This window comes from Thamnophis sirtalis, unplaced genomic scaffold, assembly GCF_051295495.1.
Source record: "Thamnophis sirtalis isolate CommonGarterSnake01/CBP01778 unplaced genomic scaffold, rThaSir2_p1.2 scaffold_10, whole genome shotgun sequence".
Taxonomy (NCBI): Eukaryota; Metazoa; Chordata; class Lepidosauria; order Squamata; family Natricidae; genus Thamnophis; species Thamnophis sirtalis.
This window is the reverse complement of record NW_028261390.1, coordinates 11,817,271-11,834,605: the sequence shown is the minus strand read 5'-3', so window position 1 is coordinate 11,834,605 and position 17,335 is coordinate 11,817,271. Positions and strand designations below refer to the sequence as shown.

The window sequence follows — 17,335 nt, the reverse complement described above, 5'->3', positions numbered from 1 at the left end:
GGAGCACCGTACTGGAACGTTATCCGGTGCTCTGGGCGTACCGCCTGCAACCCACCACTGGACCAATTGCACAGGTAAGCATTCCAGGCAATACCTTGTTGCTTTCAGGATCACATTTGGAAGAGCAATTTCCAACGCCCTCTTGGCTTCTTTCAAGCTCATTCCCTGACTGCTGATCCCATTGATATAATGGATGATATCCAGAATATGAAGCGTTCCCTCCATGGCTGCAGCAGACTTGGGGCTGATATCACTAATATATAACACTTGATAAAGACTGTCATGACCACCAGCAAGGGAAATACCTGAAAGAAAGGGAGAAAAACTTAGCTGCAAAGGTAGAACTTTAGAAGCAACAAAAGGAGATCCCAAAATCCCAAAGCAGGGGTGAAATGTTGGTTCGGGCAAACCGGCATTTCTGACAATCAGCTGGGTGACGATCAGCTGGGATGCACGATTTATATTAGCTAAAATCGTCGGATTTCCTGCTTTCTAACTAATCTAAATTGCCTGGCACAGCGGATCTTCCCCCCCCCCCAGCTGTTCTACTTATCTTTGCAGACTTGGGAGGCTTCAAGATGTTCCTTTTTTAGCGCTGCGCAGGTGTGTCAAAGGTGCACATGCATGAAAAGTGCACATGCGCACGCAAAGCACATGCTCGGTAGCAGGCTTCAGAGGATGACACCGCTGTCCTCAAAAAAAAAGCATGATGAAATGTGGGATTACCTAATTCTTCTTGAGAGCAGGTAAGGCTGATGTCAGGCAACATATGAGGAAAAATAGGGATCTTAGGTTGTTCCAGAACACGTCCAAGCACCAGCATGACCATCTTCGGAGCAGCTCGGAGATAACTGACCGCATCTGTGTGGCTCATGTTAGTAACATCTATTTCATTAACCTGCAGATGTGAATGTCGAAGAAAGAGAGAGGGAGAGAGGGAGAGATAGAGAGAGAAGAGAAGATGTGGGGCTTATATACATTTCAACGAAGTCAATAGATATTTGTAAACTATAAAAATGATTGTTAACTAATAAAGAAGGAAGAAAACACAAATGAAGAAAAAAAATAATTGAAACTAAGAAACATTAGTCAAATAGTTCACAGTATTAAAGATACTTGTCGTGTTTTATAACACAAACTTATAGTCATATAGAGCAGTGTTTTTCAACCTTGGCAACTTGAAGATGTCCGGACTTCAACTCCCAGAATTCCCCAGCCAGCGAATGCTGGCTGGGGAATTCTGGGAGTTGAAGTCCGGACATCTTCAAGTTGCCAAGGTTGAAAAACACTGATATAGAGAACCAGTTCGGCGTAGAAGTCATGGCACAGGTTAGAAACTGGCAAATCATGAATTCTACTTCCGCCTGAGGCACAAAGCCAGCATTGGTGACGTTGGGCCAGACACTTTCCTCTAAGCCCCAGGAAGGAGGCAATGGCAAAACCACTTCTGGAAAACATTGCCAAAAAAACAGCAAGAACCTGTCCAGGCAGTCTCCGAGAATCAAGTATGATTGAATGGAAGGGGAAAATGATGTCAGGTTCATAAGATACTAGCTGAATAAACAATAATAATCACCACCACCAGTTAAAGCCATTGCAAAGAACCATTCCAATAGTTCTCAAACAGATATGCACTTCAGAAAAATGCTATCAAACAATAATTTTGAGTTAGTGATGCACAATGTTTGCGTTATAGCTGAACTTTAACCCTGTTCCTTCCTTCCCCTCAGTCTGTGTCATAAATCACATCCCCAATGAGGTCACTCCTAAGCCTGCTGCAGTAATCTGAGATCCGATGTGAGCCGACAGTATGCGTGGAATGCACTCCTCCCCTTCTCCGACTATGACAACATTGCGAGTTGACACCATATTTGCATAACCTAAAGAGCTCTGGTAGCAGCTCGGGACCCCACCTCTGTTCCCTCAGTGGTAAGATACGACGGTATGCCCCGGTACGGGCGTAACGGTACCTGCTGGGAGCACCAGGTACAGTTCCAGTACGGTGCTCTGGAGGGCCCACTCGCCCTCTTTACCTGTATTTGAACTGATCAGGGCTTACGCGCATACAGACAGAGCATACGGTGCCTGCGCAATGCTTCGCCGAGCAGCTGGAGTGTCGCAGAAGGTAAGTACGCTGTGCGTGTGCTGCGCGCGTGCATGTGGTGGACGCCCGGCCCTGTTGCACCATACCAGTTGCACCGGGATCCGGAACCCACCACTGCTCCAAATCCTTTTCTCTTGTACAGATTTTATGTTTTAAATCTGAAAATGTTTCTCACTTTGATTAGACGATCTCCGGGTCGCAACCGCCCATCGCTTTTGGCAGGATCTTGTACTACATCATGGATGTAACAGCCGATATTGTCACTGCCTTTCGTCACCGTGAAGCCAAGGCTACCTTTCTCGGATTTAGTTAGAACTACATGGAGTTCCACTTCCTAAAGAACAAGAGATTTTTATTATATACCAGGGTGAAAAGCATGATGGTGCTGTACACATTTAGCATCTAATGTGCATCTAGCAGGAAAACATAAAAGAGGAGATAATACAGCTTAGTCAATATCTGCACAGGTGGTTTACATAAAATCTGTATATGGATATAGGAAAAATAGCTTATTTTCTTCCAGACTTTAAAAAATATATAAAATGGAAAAGGTACATAAGATGGGAAGTTCAGATCCAAAAACCTTTCTGCTGTTAGTTAAAACATTCTGTGTAGAGATTCTAAATCTGACCATAATAAAGTACAGATTCTTCCCTTGCACATATGTGCTAGTCGTTCCCGAATCTAGGGGGCATTGGTCATCTCCGTTTCAAAGCTGAAGAGCCAGAGCTGTCCGAGGAGATCTTGGTGGTCATGTGGCCGGCATGACTAAATGCTGAAGGGGCACAGAACGCGATTACCTTCCCACCAAAGGTGGTCCTTATTTCTCTACTTGCATTTTTATATGCTTTCGAACTGCTAGGTTGGCAGAAGCTGGAACAAGTAATGGGAACTCACTCTGTTATGCGGCACTAGGGATTTGAACCGCCGAACTGCTGGACTTTCTGATCAAAAAGCTCAGCGTTTTGGCCACTGAGCCACCGCGTCCCTAGGGACCAGCAGTGGCTTTTTGGCTTTGAAACAAGAGATGAGCACTGCCCCCTAGAATCGGGATGACTAACACATATGTGCGAGGGGAACCTTTACCTGACCGTAATAGAAAATGTAAATGTAGGTAGAGTAAAAAACATCATTGATTTAATAAATCTTCCTCCCCAAAGTTTCTCTTAGTTGCATAGTAGCTTTCTTCCTTCTGTTTTTGCAATAGAGTAAAGAGTAAATTAACTTATGCAAAAAAACAAACTCCTTCCATTCAGTATCTATGGAGATTCTCCGTCATCCAGGTCATGGTTGTCCCAAAGGGGCTTTTTCAAAAGGCAACTGGACTTTGTTTTTCCTTCAAAACAGTTAGCTTCTCATCCAAGAAGCTTCTTTACTTCTTCTTCTTCCATTTAGTAGTATATTAATAACAAGAAAAGAAATTCCTATCGTTCTCTTTCTCCAGTAAATAAAAATAAAGCATGGGAAAATCAGTGTTGGGCGTCCTACATTGAATCCGGAAGATAATCATGGATCTTCTATGTTGATTTTGACTTTCCATCCGTCAATGTTAACCTGAAGGACCTACCATGCCCTTCACGTTACTTCTGAGAGGCATTCTACAGAATCTGCTGCTTCAGCAACATCTCAGTCTGTGGTGGTGTTATCCCTGCTAGGCATCTCTCAACCCAAGAGAACAAGCTTTTTAAGATTAAAACTGAAGGCATGCTTCACTTGTACTGTCAAAACAATTATGTTTTAAGGGTTCTTGTGATACTTTTTGAAGATATTCGGTCCTCTATAAGGTGAATTTTATAGGCTGGTGTTATATCTACACCAGAAGGTCTGATAAGCCAGCATAATAAATAGCAGTAATGCAGTAGGCAATTATCTTTCTGGATGGGTATCTTGATCCCACAAGAAACATTTGAAGCTTAACCGATTGCTTGTGAACTGACAGCTGTCGTGCAACACAGCCATTTATTTATTAAGAAGAGACTTTATACCTCGTCATCTTTTCAAAAACTCAAGTCAGTGAACATAATTTCTCTTTCACGAAACTTATCCACCCAACAATTGGCTCAAATAATTTTGCAGGAACTAAGGAGTGATGCATAATTCAGTATTATGCAATGAACTTCAAGTAGGAGGTGGGGATTTCAGCTGGGCTTCCCCTGCCCTAGTCTACTACTTAAATCACGCTGGCTTTTAGCTTTAACTTTAACAGCTTAACTTTAACTTTAGCTTAACTTTAACGGCACCTTCACATAATTCTGTCTCTCTGATAGAACGTATTTTATTCATTTTTTCCTACTTTCTAATATTTACTATTACTGTTTTGCTTGATATCCTATCCTTTTTCCTTCTTCTTTTCCTTGTGTTTTTGTACACATTTAGAGACTTCCATCTTCATACTGCACCATTAGTAACTTTCGGCAGGGAGGGGAAAACCAGCGCAAAGCGTACTTATTTGTAAGTATGCAAATCAGGATGTTGGGGTATTTTCCCAGGGACCAATTCAACAATGAGGTTGGAGACATCAAGCTTCAATTTTCTGCTTGAAAAAATAGATTCTCTTCAAATCGAAAAGAGCTACACTGACATTTGTGAGGATTAAAGGTGAATGAAACTTTATGTTTCCATCTTCATCAGCTTAGCTTCTGACCATTCACTCCATTTCTATTCATTCTACTAAGTTTCTCTTTGACTTTTGTCCTCCATATAAAAGAGTTAACGTTCTTATTACAAGAATATAGAATTCTTTCCTCCCCTATTTCAAATTAACACTGACAAAAAGAGAGCTCATTAGGGAATATCCCACTCATAGTCAAATCAGGTTGATCTTAGAAGCAAAGCAAGGTTGGTATGGTTAACAACTGGATGGAGAACCATCTGGAAGCTCCATGGCTATTGGTGTTGTGGCCCACCAGCAGCCAGCAGAGCTGGCAGCAGATTTGGACAGTGAGGAGGTTGGGGAGGAACATGGGCCAGTCCTGAAGTCTGGGGAAGGCTCTGATGAGGGCTCTGTGTCAGAGGTAGAGAGGGGGCCACAGCCGTATGCCAGTATCAGCTGCCTTCAGAGTTAAACATCAGTGAGGCAGACAAAGAGCTGGAGCCTGTTCCCAGTGTGTCCATGCGCAGAGTTGCCAGACGAAGGGAACAGCTAAAGAACAGGGGTCAACTTGGGAGTAAGGCCACAGGTGGACGATGAATGGCCGCTCCCAGAGGAAATAAAAGAGGAGCAAAAGGGGAGGGGAGTTTGCAGGAGACAATTAGTTCACTTCATTGGTTCGCGACTTTCTGAGACTCCTTGCCAAGCTCTCCAAGCCAGATAAGGTCTGTGACTGTAAATCCTCCTTTGAAAGACTTTGTTGGATGTGAATGAGCAGAATTCATAGTAAACTAATAAAAGTTTGGGTTTTTTTTCAGGACAAGGAGTTTGCTTCATGCTCTTGGAAAGCCTCGGTTTGAACAATTGGCCAGATAAGCGTTTCTCAAGCTTGGCAATTTTAAGATATATGAACTTCAACTCCCAGAATTCCCTAGTCAGCTTTTCAGCTAAGTAACCTGAATTTTGTTGAATTTGTGCAATTTACCCATACCCATACCCACAATCGACAATCAGGAAAAAAGTAGGAATTACTGGTTCATATTCATCTGCGTGCTTTTCAAGGTGATTGAAAAGAGGTGCCAATCTGCCTTGTGGAGATGTGAAGTCAGAGATAGAAGAGTTGAATTTTTCTTCTGCAGAATTAAGCGTGACGGTTCTTTGGTTTGCTATGGGTGACAGTTCCATTAACAGAGGTGATGGAGGATTGCTACAAGACAAAAAAAGGGAGGAAAAAGATTATTTCCAGTGTCACTGACAAGAGTTGATATAGTTGCCAGCTCCAGAGGTACGGGGATTTATTAATTGTATTAAATTTTCAGTTTTGAAATGAGGCTTTCAGGACACTCCATCCCAGTTAAGCCACCCTTATTATCTTCATATGGGAGAAAGAGGGCATAATGTTTCCCAGAGGAGTGTGGCGAGGGCAGTTTTCCATTCTATCTCTTATTATTTAGCCCAAAGCAGGGGTCAGCAACTTGTGGCTCTGGAGCCACATGTGGGCTCTTTCAACTCTCTGCTGCGGCTCCCTGTCGCCAGTTGGCACCACAATTTTGAGAGGAGTTTCCAGTTGAGGCGGGGGGGGGGAGCACAGTACGCCAGGAGGAGGATCTATGGCAAGGGGGTGGGTTTTCCGGTCAGCTTCACAATTGATAAGGCTTTCGGTTAAGACAGATAGAGGAAAAAGGGTGCCACGCTAGGAGGAGACTCTATGGTGGGGGAACCGGTCTTCTGGTTGGCTCCAGAATTGAACAGGAAGCTTCTGGTTAGGACCTTTGTGGCTCTGAGTGTTAAAGGATGCTGACCCCTGCCCAAAGACTTTTCTCTTAGCTCACTGCGTTTGCATTATCAGAAATGAACTGGAGGACAAGTGTATTAGACAAGGGCTAGGAACATTTTGCCAACAACAAACATGCCTCTTGTTACAAAAATGCAATCAAAATTCACTATTTTGATAAATGCACAAAGAAGACACATGCAACTTGCCAGTTGCCTTCGGGAAGTCTGAACGGTCTCAGAATCACACAACTGAACAAATAAAACACAAGCAAAACCACATGCCATGAAGCCAACCAATGTAACATGCCTGTTCTCCATGTCTTGCTTCCTAGATGACTCGTGGGGAGAGCAAAACGCTGCGTGGATCGCTTCCTTTTGCTTGCTGGACGTCTCATAAGGACTAGGCGCTTGAGGTGCTGGTTGGCTTGGGGTTTGATACAAAGCAGAATTCCACCTTGGGCTGGCTGGGTTTGTGGTGGGTTCCTCCCCTCCGCTCCCGCTGCTGTCACTGTAGCTGTCTCTCCGAGAAGGGGACCTGATCTTCTTGCTCTGGCCAAGGGCTTCGTTTTCATCAGAGCTATCATCTTGCTCTCCATTAGGGAGAGGCAGGTTTTCTTTGCCCGCTTTGGGGAATATTTGTGGTGGGGAATGGATGGGGGTCTAGAATAAGGGTAAGAAAATAATTGTTTGACAAAATGGCAAATGATCCCCAAAAGGTTGTCAGAATATAGGAAGGACTTATAGAAGGACTAGGGGAGACATGTTATCAGTGTTCCAATATCTCAGGGGTTGCCACAAAGAAGAGGGAATCAAACTATTCTCCAAGGCACCTGAGGGTAGAACAAGAAGCAATGGGTGGAAACTAATCAAGGAGTGAAGCAATTTAGAACTGAGGAGAAATTTCCTGACAGAACAATTAATCAGTGGAACAACTTGCCTCCAGAAGTTGTGAATGCCCCAACACTGGAAGTCTTTAAGAAGTTGTTGGATAGCCATTTGTCTGGAACGGTATAGGGTTTCCTGCCTAGGCAGGGGGTTGGACTAGAAGACCTCCAAGGTCCCTTTCAACTCTGCTATTGTATTGTATAATATTCATGAACTATTATATTTTTGGGGTGATCCTGTAAAGGTTAAATCTTTGGAAACCATCATGACTCTGTTTTCACAAAAAGCCAAGTATACTTCTTAATTCTTACCAATAACGTAGGATCAATCTCCGGTAATATTCCAGGAAGCGGTCTGCAGAGGAGAAGGGTGACTTCGGGAGATGTTCCCCTGAGAGCTGAGATGACTTCCTGAAGGGCAAAACATGATTCGTAAGCTACATTTGGCAACTGCCTGCAACGAATAGGGTAACACTTAAAGAAGGGAGGAAGAATCTTTTTGGGCTGAAGGCCACACTTGAACTTTGACTGAACCACACATACGTCAAGGACTGATTTCAAGACACAGTAGGTGGTTTGCAATAGTGGCAAATATCTGTAAGCTCAGTTGTAGGATGAGGGTGAAGGTTTATTCTCCAAGCTTGTGGTTTCCAAATATTTTGTTACCCAGGCTGTTCTTGTGTTTATAAGGGCTTTGTGTGTGGTCACCTCTCAATGACCCTCACCTGATGTAACCTCCCCATCACAAGACCCCCACTGATGATTCACACCTAACCTGATCCATCGCAAGACCTATTACAAGACCCTCACTTGACACCCCCCCACCTGACCAATTACAAAACCTACTGACCACACAAAGTCCTTATAAATGGAAGGACATCCCCTAAACTCTGCTGAAGATGTTACCTATCCTGACAATGAAATGTTCAGAAACCAATCCACAAACTCAGAGAATGAACCTTCACCTTCTGTTGTGGCTTGCCAGAGGCAAGCAGAGCTAGCAGCAGAGTCAAACAGTGAGGAGGTTGGGGAGGAACATGGGCCAGTCCTGGGGGCTGGAGAAGGCTCGGACGAAGGCCTTGTGTTGGAGGCAGAGAGGGGGCCAAGACCGTCTGGCAGTTCTCAGCTGCCTACGGAGCTAGACAGCAGTGAGGCAGAGGAACAGCTGGAGCCTGTTCCCAGTGTGCGCATGCGCAGAGCTGCCAGAAGAAAAGAACAGCTCAGGAATCAGGGTCGACTTGGGAGTAAAGCCATAGGTGGACGGTGAATGGCCCCTCCCGTAGGAAATAAAAGAGGAGCGAAAGGGCATTGGGCTTTTTCAGGAAACAATTCATTCATTCGTTCGTTCATTGGTTTCAGGAGTGTGAAGATCTATCCGTGAATCTGAGACTCTGTACCAAGTCTTTCCTTGCACAGCACTGCGTTTGGAAAATATTTGCATGGCACCTTTCCAAGCTAGATAAGGCCAGTGGTCATAAATTCACCTTTGAAAGACTGTTTGCCAGGCCTTTGCTGAAGGTGAATGAGAGGAATTCACATTCGTTTAATAAAAGGGGTTATGTTGGGACCAGGAATCTGCTTCGTGCTTTTTGGAGAAGCCTAGGTCAGAACACCTTTAGGGTAGAAGGCACTAACCTGCTGAGATAATCCTTTTAGAGAAGAACCATTGACTTTCATGATGACATCTCCGACCTCAATCTGCCCACTCTCTGCAGCTGGTTGTCCCGGAAAGAGCTTTTTCACCCTGACTATACTGGAACCCGGCTGTTCTGGGGAGACGCTATCTTCACGGCAGAAACTGAAGCCTAGGCCAGAACTGTTTTTCACGAGTTTCACTTCAAATGTATTGTCTGAAAAGGAAATGAACCATGTTACTGCGCAACTGAAGATGCTGACAGTTCAATCTGTATCCGCTCATCCTACACCTTGAATCTGAATAAGCTAAAGTGTATCTGTAACAATCCAAAAGCTGAACATTGTTTGGTATGTAACCTAGGTTGCTGCAAACAGTATGAAAACAGTATGAAATAAAACGGTATGAAAACAGAATGAAAATGGTATGAAAACGGTATGAAAACGGCATGAAAACAGTATAAAACACTTGGAGAATGAGATCCATCTGAAAATAGTGTTAGGATTCCAGGACAGATAAAAAAATGCAGGAACCAAGAAGTAGTTTATAGATGTTCAGTGAAAAATAGATTATGATTTAAACTATTGTGGTTTGAAGCATTGTTTAACTTGTTTTTAGGCCATTCTTTTTCCCCCCAGGGGACCGGTCTTGAGTAGCACCATTCCAATAAAAGCAATAATGTTTAAAACCATAAATGCAAACATCTATTTATTTATTTAACCAAGTTCAATTTGAAGAGGGCAGGCTGGCGATAGAATTAGACAATCTGGTTCTGCAATAGGGATGTAGAGTGTAAATATGAAACAAGAATGAAGGCCAATATATGTGTCCCAGAATAACGTTGCAGGATCGGGACTGACCCAGATTCGATCCTGCAAAAATGAAACACGATGAGTATTACAAAGACGGAGCGTACTTTTTTGTGGTTTAAGCAAGACAGAGTGAGAAGCAAAAAGGCACGCCTTTAATAGAAAAATAAAAAGGGAAGAGGAATTGATAAGCAAAGCACTATTTTTCTGAAATGCAGACCAATCGAATAAAGACGGTTCTACGATGTCTCTTGTACAGCTTTTCTGCTCTTATTGTCTGATATTCTAAAACTAAAGATCGGACGCATACCTAGTCTTATTTGGTTTCGTAGGTTTTATTCAATAAACTGCAAATAGAGTTTGTACAGCAGAGCGAAACAAACCACATTATGACATATTAGACTGTTATGGCTCTAACCAAACCTTATTTCTTATCTCTCCTTTTTAAGTTGTATTTGGACAGAATCTCACCATCAGTGACAAAGTTGTATTCTCTGGCACTTGAAGTCTTCTTCACAGGCTTCTCCAAGAGCGCACTATGGCCGGGTTCGTTTGTAGGTGTGCACTGCAACGTTGTGGGAGCATGGACTCTGGAGGCTGGAGGCTGGCCCTTTTCTAGAACTAGATGGACCTCCTACAGAGGGAAACACAATTGACTTGAGCTTTAATCATCAGATCGCACTTAGGTGTGATGGCCGACCTACAGAATTAATTGAAGATGGATTAATACCACTTTATAAGGCCTTGGTAAGGCCACACTTGGAATACGGCATTCAGTTTTGGTCCCCACGATGTAGAAAAGATGTGGAGACTCTAGAAAGAGTGCAGAGAAGAGCAACAAAGAGGATTAGGGGACTGGAGACTAAAACATATGAAGAACGGTTGCAGGAACTGGGTATGTCTAGTTTAATAGAGAGAAGGACTAGGGGAGACATGATAGCAGTGTTCCAATATCTCAGGGGTTGCCACAAAGAAGAGGGAGTGAAGCTATTCTCCAAGGCACCTGAGGGCAGGACAAGAAGCAATGGGTGGAAACTAATCAAGGAGAGAAGCAACTGAGAAATGAGGAGAAATTTCCTGACAGTTAGAACAATTAATCAGTGGAACAGCTTGCCTCCAGAAGTTGTGAATGCCCCAACACTAGAAGTCTTTAAGAAGATGTTGGATAGCCATCTGTCTGAAACGGTATAGGGTTTCCTGCCTAGGCAGGGGGTTGGACTAGAAGACCTCCAAGGTCCCTTCCAACTCTGCTATTGTATTATTGTATTGTATTACATAGTGAGAACATTTGAGATTCTCTCCATTTGTTCCATAATTCCAAACAACAGAAAAACCTCTCATTGGCTACTTCAGCTGACTGCAGTTCTGCAGTTCGGCTGCTCAAATCTCACCGGCTCAAGGTTGACTCAGCCTTCCATCCTTCCGAGGTGGGTAAAATGAGGACCCGGTTTGTTGGGGACGATATGCTGAGTCTGTAAACTGCTTACAGAGGGCTGAAAGCCCTATGAAGTGGTATATAAGTCTAACTGTTATTGCTATTGCCAGAAGAGGTAAAAAGTGATGAAGGGTTTCATTACAGATAGCCATCAACTTACAATCATTTGCTTAGCGACTGTTTGGGAAAAAAAACAGCCCTGAAAAAAGTGAACTATGACTTAGTCCTCGCACCAATGACCATGGTAGCATCTCCATGGTCACAAGATCAAAATTTGGTTGGCATATATTTACAATAGTTGCACTGTTCGGGGATCATGTGATCACCATTGTCAACACTTCTCAGCCAGCTTCCAACAAGCAAAGTTAATGGGGGGAAGCTAGATTTGCTTAATGTCCAAATGGATTCACTTAACAACCGTGGCAAAACGGTTGTAAATCCAGGCGCAACTCACTTAACAACCACCTGCCTTAGCAATGGAAATTCTGCTCCCAATTGTGGTTATAAATCAAGGACTGCCTGTGTACAGTTCTGGAGAGGACAACCTAAAAACACCAAAGTTAAAAAAGGCTTCAGTCCGATGGCTGATTCAATTGATCCACTCTTTGAATCAAACTGGTAAATCAACGGGAATCTCTGAATTATCAGCCTAGCCTTTGTGCTCATACACAGATATATTTTTAAACAGAATTGCCTTTTCAAGGGGAACAATTAGAGTAGTGATGGTTAACCTTTTCGGTGCCAAGTGCCTAAAGCAGGCATGTGCATGAAAGCAGGCATGCACCCCCACCTCCGCGCATGCGCCTTGCCTCCCCATGCCTTGTTTTTGTTTTCACGTTGGTGCAGAAAGCTTTCCAGGCCCAAAATGGGGCGCGCGGGGCCCTCGCGCAGCATCCCTGTGCCCCATTTTGCCTTCCAGGTTGGTCTGAGTGGCAGAAATGGAGGAGAAAGGTAAGGGCGTGCTGGGCGTAGGGGAACCTCCCGAGGTCGGGAAGGCACGGGCAGCATAAATGTAGTAGAAAGGTAGGGCGCACAGGGGGGGGATGCACGGAGAGGGGGAACCTGCGCAGATCAGGGAAGGCACTGCCCCCTGCGTATGTGTGGCAGAGACCCAAAGACCAGCTAGCCGGCAGGAGGCACGTGCACATGCGCGGTGGGGCTGGGCTGGGGCGACAGCTGGCGTGCCCTCAGAGAGGGCTCTGCGTGCTATTTGTGGCACAGGTGCCATAGGTTCGTCATCATGGAACTAGAGTAAGCACTGCTGATATGACTGAGGATAAGTTTCAATATGGTTTCTTGTTCCTTCCCGGGATTATAATAACGTAAAGGGCCCAAAGTCAAGATGACTGTCATTTCCTACCTGGCCAGTGTTTCTCATGATTTCCACAGCCTGTTTATGTGTTGCTCCTTCCAATGTGATCCCATTAACAGAAAGCACTCGGTCACCTAATAGCCAATAAGAGATATTTATAACAACAAAGAGAAGCAAACAGATAGGCCTGCCACAATCTAATATTTAATTCAATAGCCATTCATTTGAGCAAGACATTTACAGATCAAGAAGTACTTCTGAACCCTCATAACCAAAGCTGGACTGCAACACTTCAAAATCACCACTAGATAGCAGCAAAGGTAGGCAGAAAAACAGAAAACCTCACTGCTTTGCTGTCATCTAGTGTTCAACCAAATATATGCAGGCCAAATTTGGCAGCCATCCTTACAAGCAGACATGAATATGATAATCTCAACTGGTTCCAAGAATGTAAAATATAATACTTAGATTTTTAAAGAAACGTTGCTAAAGCTAACTGGAAGCACTGATTTATCTTACAGCATTTGAAGACACTTGGCCTCTTGACCCCAATTCTCCTACTCTCTCCGCAGTAAGGCCTTTTTCTTGAAAGCCTAAGCCAGGGATGGCAAACCTTTTCAGCACCGAGTGTCCAAACTGGAGTTTGTTTCTTTGTTTATTGGATTTATATGCCGCCCTTCTCCCAAAGGACTCAGGGCGGCGTACAACATTGAAAAAAAAACACATATTACAAAAGTTAAAAAGGAAATTAGATAGAGTATCCAAAAACAAACCCAATTAATATTAACAATAACATTTTTAAAAATAGATTAAAATCAACAATTAAATCAATCATTTATTTTATTTTGTTCAGGCCAGGCCAGCCAGAGTGTGGGCATGTATGTGTGCCGGAGTCCCAGAAACTGGAAGACCAGCTGTCTGGTGCGCATGTGCACACTGGGCACCTGGTCTTCTGGCACGCACATACTTGCCAGCCAGCTGGTCTTCGTGAGCATCGGAGCTCCAGAAACCTGAAGACCAGCTGACCAGCACACACTGGCCAGTTGTCTTTGGATTTCCGGGGCTTTGGCACACACAAAGATCAGTTGGCCGGCATGCAAGCACACTCCAGAAACCAGAGGAGCAACTGGCGACAGCATGCATGCCCACAGAGAGGGCTCTGTGTGCCCGCTCTCACAGGTGTGCCATAGTTTCGCCATTACGGGCCTAAGCCTTCCACATTTTGATACTTTCAGCAACCAAATTACCCTGATACTCACCTTTCTGAATCCTACCATCAGCTTCGGCTGCTCCCTTAGGAATGATTGCCTTCACATAAAGTCCTCCATACTTCACACTGGTGTTCACGCCACCCTACAGACATTTTTTAAAAAAGGCATTAACACAAAATATATGTTCTTACCAGAAGACTAGAACTGAAATACTGATAGCTAAATCCGATGGCTTAAGTAGTCCATGCAATTGCCCAACTCGTGCAAGCGTTTCAAGCAGAAATAAGAAGCAGACAAACTAAACCTCCCAAGGACAACAGATGGTTTTTGAGTTACACACAAATTAAAGATACAGGCCAATTTCAGGCAGCATGGGTGGTTAGAGAACTCTGGGAACTGAAGTTCATACACCTTGAAATTACCAATTTGAAAAAATACAGATAAAGAGAAAGAAGGTGATCTCATTATAAAGACTTTAGACATGGACTGAAATAGTCACGACTGTTAAGATTAGCTTATCTAAAAACCTACGCAGGTGAGTATGTTCAGGTAGTCCTTGATTTATGACCACTTCTGACCCGACATATCTGTTGCTACACAGTACGGTGGTTGTGAGGTTTTCCCCATTTAATAACCTTTCTTGCCACAATTGTTAAGTAAATATTGCGGTTGTTAAGTTAGTAACATGGTTGTTAAGTGAATCTGGCTTTCCCATTAAATTTGCTTGTTAGAAGGTTCACAAAAGGTGATCACCTGACCCTGGGATATTTTTACTGCCATAAATATGTCAGCACCAAGCATCCAAATTTTGATCACCTGTCCATGGGGTCTCATGTGAGAAATTGTCATAAGTCACTTTTTCCAGTGCCCTTGTAACTTTGAACGTTCATTAAAACAAAAGTCAAGGGCTACCTGTAATATTCAATAGCTACAAGTTTATAGTTTCTTCATTATTTTCTATGTTTTTATAGATTCTTGATATGTTTTCCTGACTTATTCTTAGCCAGTCATTCATGTGTGGGCAGAATATTAGACATTAACTTCAAATTTTACAAAATATCTTTGTTTAGGCATAGTTGTATGTATTATTTCTTAGTAATGTTTTGTCTAATCATAAGCGGTGCGTTCTGCAAGTATTTAGCTTTATATCCTGCCTCAAGATAGCAAATAGCACTTAGACTTATATACCGCTTCATAGTGCTTTACAGCCCTCTCTATGGACCCCAACAATTTGGGTCCTCATTTTACCCACCTGGGAAGGATGGAAAGCTGAGTCAACCTTGAGCCTGGTGAGATTCCATCTGCCAAAGTGCTGGCAGCAGAAGTAGCCTGTAGTACTGCACTCTAACCACTGCGCCACCATGGCTCTTGATAACATACGTAATGCCCCTGCCTCTTATTTTCCCTATAACAACCTGTGAGGTAAGTTGGGCTGGGAGAGAATGACTGACCCAAGTCACCCAGCCAGCTTTCATGCTAAAGCAGGACTACAACTCAATCTTCTGGTTTCAAAGCCAGTGCCATAACTACTATATCAAACTGGTCCTTCAGCTAGTAAGTATTATAAATATACTTAAGGTAAAGGCGTGGTGTGGCTTGGTGGGCATGGCAAGCGAAGGATACTGTAAAATCTCTATTCCCTCTCCACTCCAGGGGAAGGATACTGCAAAATCCCCATTCTCTCCTGATCAGATGGGACTCGGGAGGCAGAGAATAGATGGAGGCGGGGTTAGCCAGAGGTGGCATTTACCGCTTCTCTGAACTACTCAAAATTTCCGCTACCAGTTCTCCAGAACTGGTCAAAACCTGCTGAATAACACCTCTGATCCAAATATTTCCATTAAAAAGCAGTTTCTGATACTCGAAAGCAGCAATCAATGCAAGAAGCCATCATCATGCATCATCTTCTAGATTAGAACTTTCTTTAAAGAGACATTGCCTAGTAGTACTACACACAGTGCATACATCTAAAATAAGTTGGTTACAATCTTCTAAAACTGGAAACAAATTGAGCTGAGTTTTACATAACTCAGTCTCTAGGCTAATGGACAAAGTTAACCCATGCTTGGATTCCCCAAGCAGCACACAGGAGAATGAGCTGAGTTGAACTGAATACTTTATTTGGCCAAGTGTGATTAGGCACACAAGAAATTTGTCTCTGGTACAGAAGCACTCAATGTGCATGCAAAGCAACATAATAATAATGCCAATAAAAGGAGAAGTAAAGAAGTAAAGAATAAGAAGGATGAATAATAATACTACAGTAGGGTAATACTGTGTTTAGATGTTTTGGCATGCAATTCCTTATGGCGCCATCAAATACAAAGTGAAATACAATAAAATAACATGGAAGGCCAGAAATGCCATATAAAAACTTCCTGTATGCCAAGAAAGTCAAAGGGGAACGATATCATCCTTTTAAAAAGTTTAAAGCCCTCTGCCTTGCAACCAATGAATCTTTGACGTTGATTATGTAGCAAACAGAAATAACGTTATTACGGATGCTCTGCTTTCTGATCACCAGAGGGCGCTCATGGGATGCCTGAGAAATTCATTTAGCCCCCTTTGTTTTCTTGCATATAACCCGCCCTTAAAAACACTGTAAACCTAGATAAATAACTTACAGGTCTCGATGGATTTACTGCAGGGATGAAAAGTTGAGCAATCTGTTAGGGGACTGTAATCGTGAGCATAATCTCCATGTAAATTAAACTAGCTCTGTATGTTAGGACAGCTGTGGGAAACTCACACTAGCAAAGAATGAGGATGTCATACATAAGCAAATGGAAATTCTGACCCCTGTTTGGCAAATTAATATGTCCTTTGCAAACTACGATGGCACTGTTTATTTTTCATTGTTTAACTGAATCCTCTTAGGCTGCCTTCCTAGCTGCCTTATCCCTGGTATTTTCTCCCTTATTCTTATGGCCATGTATATACACTTGCCAACATTTTGGGGAGTTAATTACATTCTCCCTTGCCATAAAGATTAACCTTCAAGGTGCTATAAGATTATCCTTGTTGGTTTTATCCTGGGCAAATTGGTATTTCCAGCTGTTAGGAAGCAGATGCATTTGCTCTAAACATACATTTTTATTATGATCCTTCGTCTTGGCTTTAAATATTTGTTGCCCCTGTTTTCTACTTTTGATTTCTTTTAACTTACTACACAATTGTGGATGTGCCTTGTTTCTTTCTGCGACACATTTTTGTCATCAACACATCCCCCCCTTTGCTATTTTCAAGCTTCTTCGCATATACAGGAATACTATTTTATTTATGATGCAGAAACCGTTTTTTTTCAATGAAAATAATAATAATGTCTTCTTCAGCCTTCCATGGGAGTCACTGGCTTTGCCTGTTATTTCCTTGTCAGCGGTTTTGCTGCACCGCACAATTGTCCCTTTTGCTGTGCTCAGCTCTTTTACGGAGCCAGACAGTTGACCAACAGAAGAAGGCAAAAGCTAGCAGAAAGCTTGACATCTGCTTTCTTTAGGGTAGAAAAAGTACTAGGGATGTCTTCCCTGGTTAATGCTGGGGATGGCACAACTCAGAGTAGGGTGGAAGTGTAGATGGTTGCA

General features: G+C 43.1%; 1 protein-coding gene across 3 annotated transcripts in view; it reads right to left on the bottom strand.

Moving 5' to 3' along the window:
- Nucleotides 1-17,335, bottom strand: part of PTPN13 (protein tyrosine phosphatase non-receptor type 13) — a 181,211-nt gene that overhangs the window by 22,852 nt on the left and 141,024 nt on the right. For all 3 annotated transcript variants that reach the window (XM_087724069.1, XM_087724070.1, XM_087724071.1), the window contains exons 25-34: nucleotides 13,803-13,896; nucleotides 12,592-12,677; nucleotides 10,268-10,430; nucleotides 8,990-9,204; nucleotides 7,667-7,765; nucleotides 6,778-7,130; nucleotides 5,727-5,901; nucleotides 2,280-2,438; nucleotides 727-898; nucleotides 95-305 (exon numbers count right to left, since the gene is read on the bottom strand). In XM_087724069.1, the coding sequence (XP_087580195.1) occupies nucleotides 95-305; nucleotides 727-898; nucleotides 2,280-2,438; nucleotides 5,727-5,901; nucleotides 6,778-7,130; nucleotides 7,667-7,765; nucleotides 8,990-9,204; nucleotides 10,268-10,430; nucleotides 12,592-12,677; nucleotides 13,803-13,896 (1,727 nt within the window). The remainder of the gene's footprint in view (nucleotides 1-94; nucleotides 306-726; nucleotides 899-2,279; nucleotides 2,439-5,726; nucleotides 5,902-6,777; nucleotides 7,131-7,666; nucleotides 7,766-8,989; nucleotides 9,205-10,267; nucleotides 10,431-12,591; nucleotides 12,678-13,802; nucleotides 13,897-17,335) is intronic.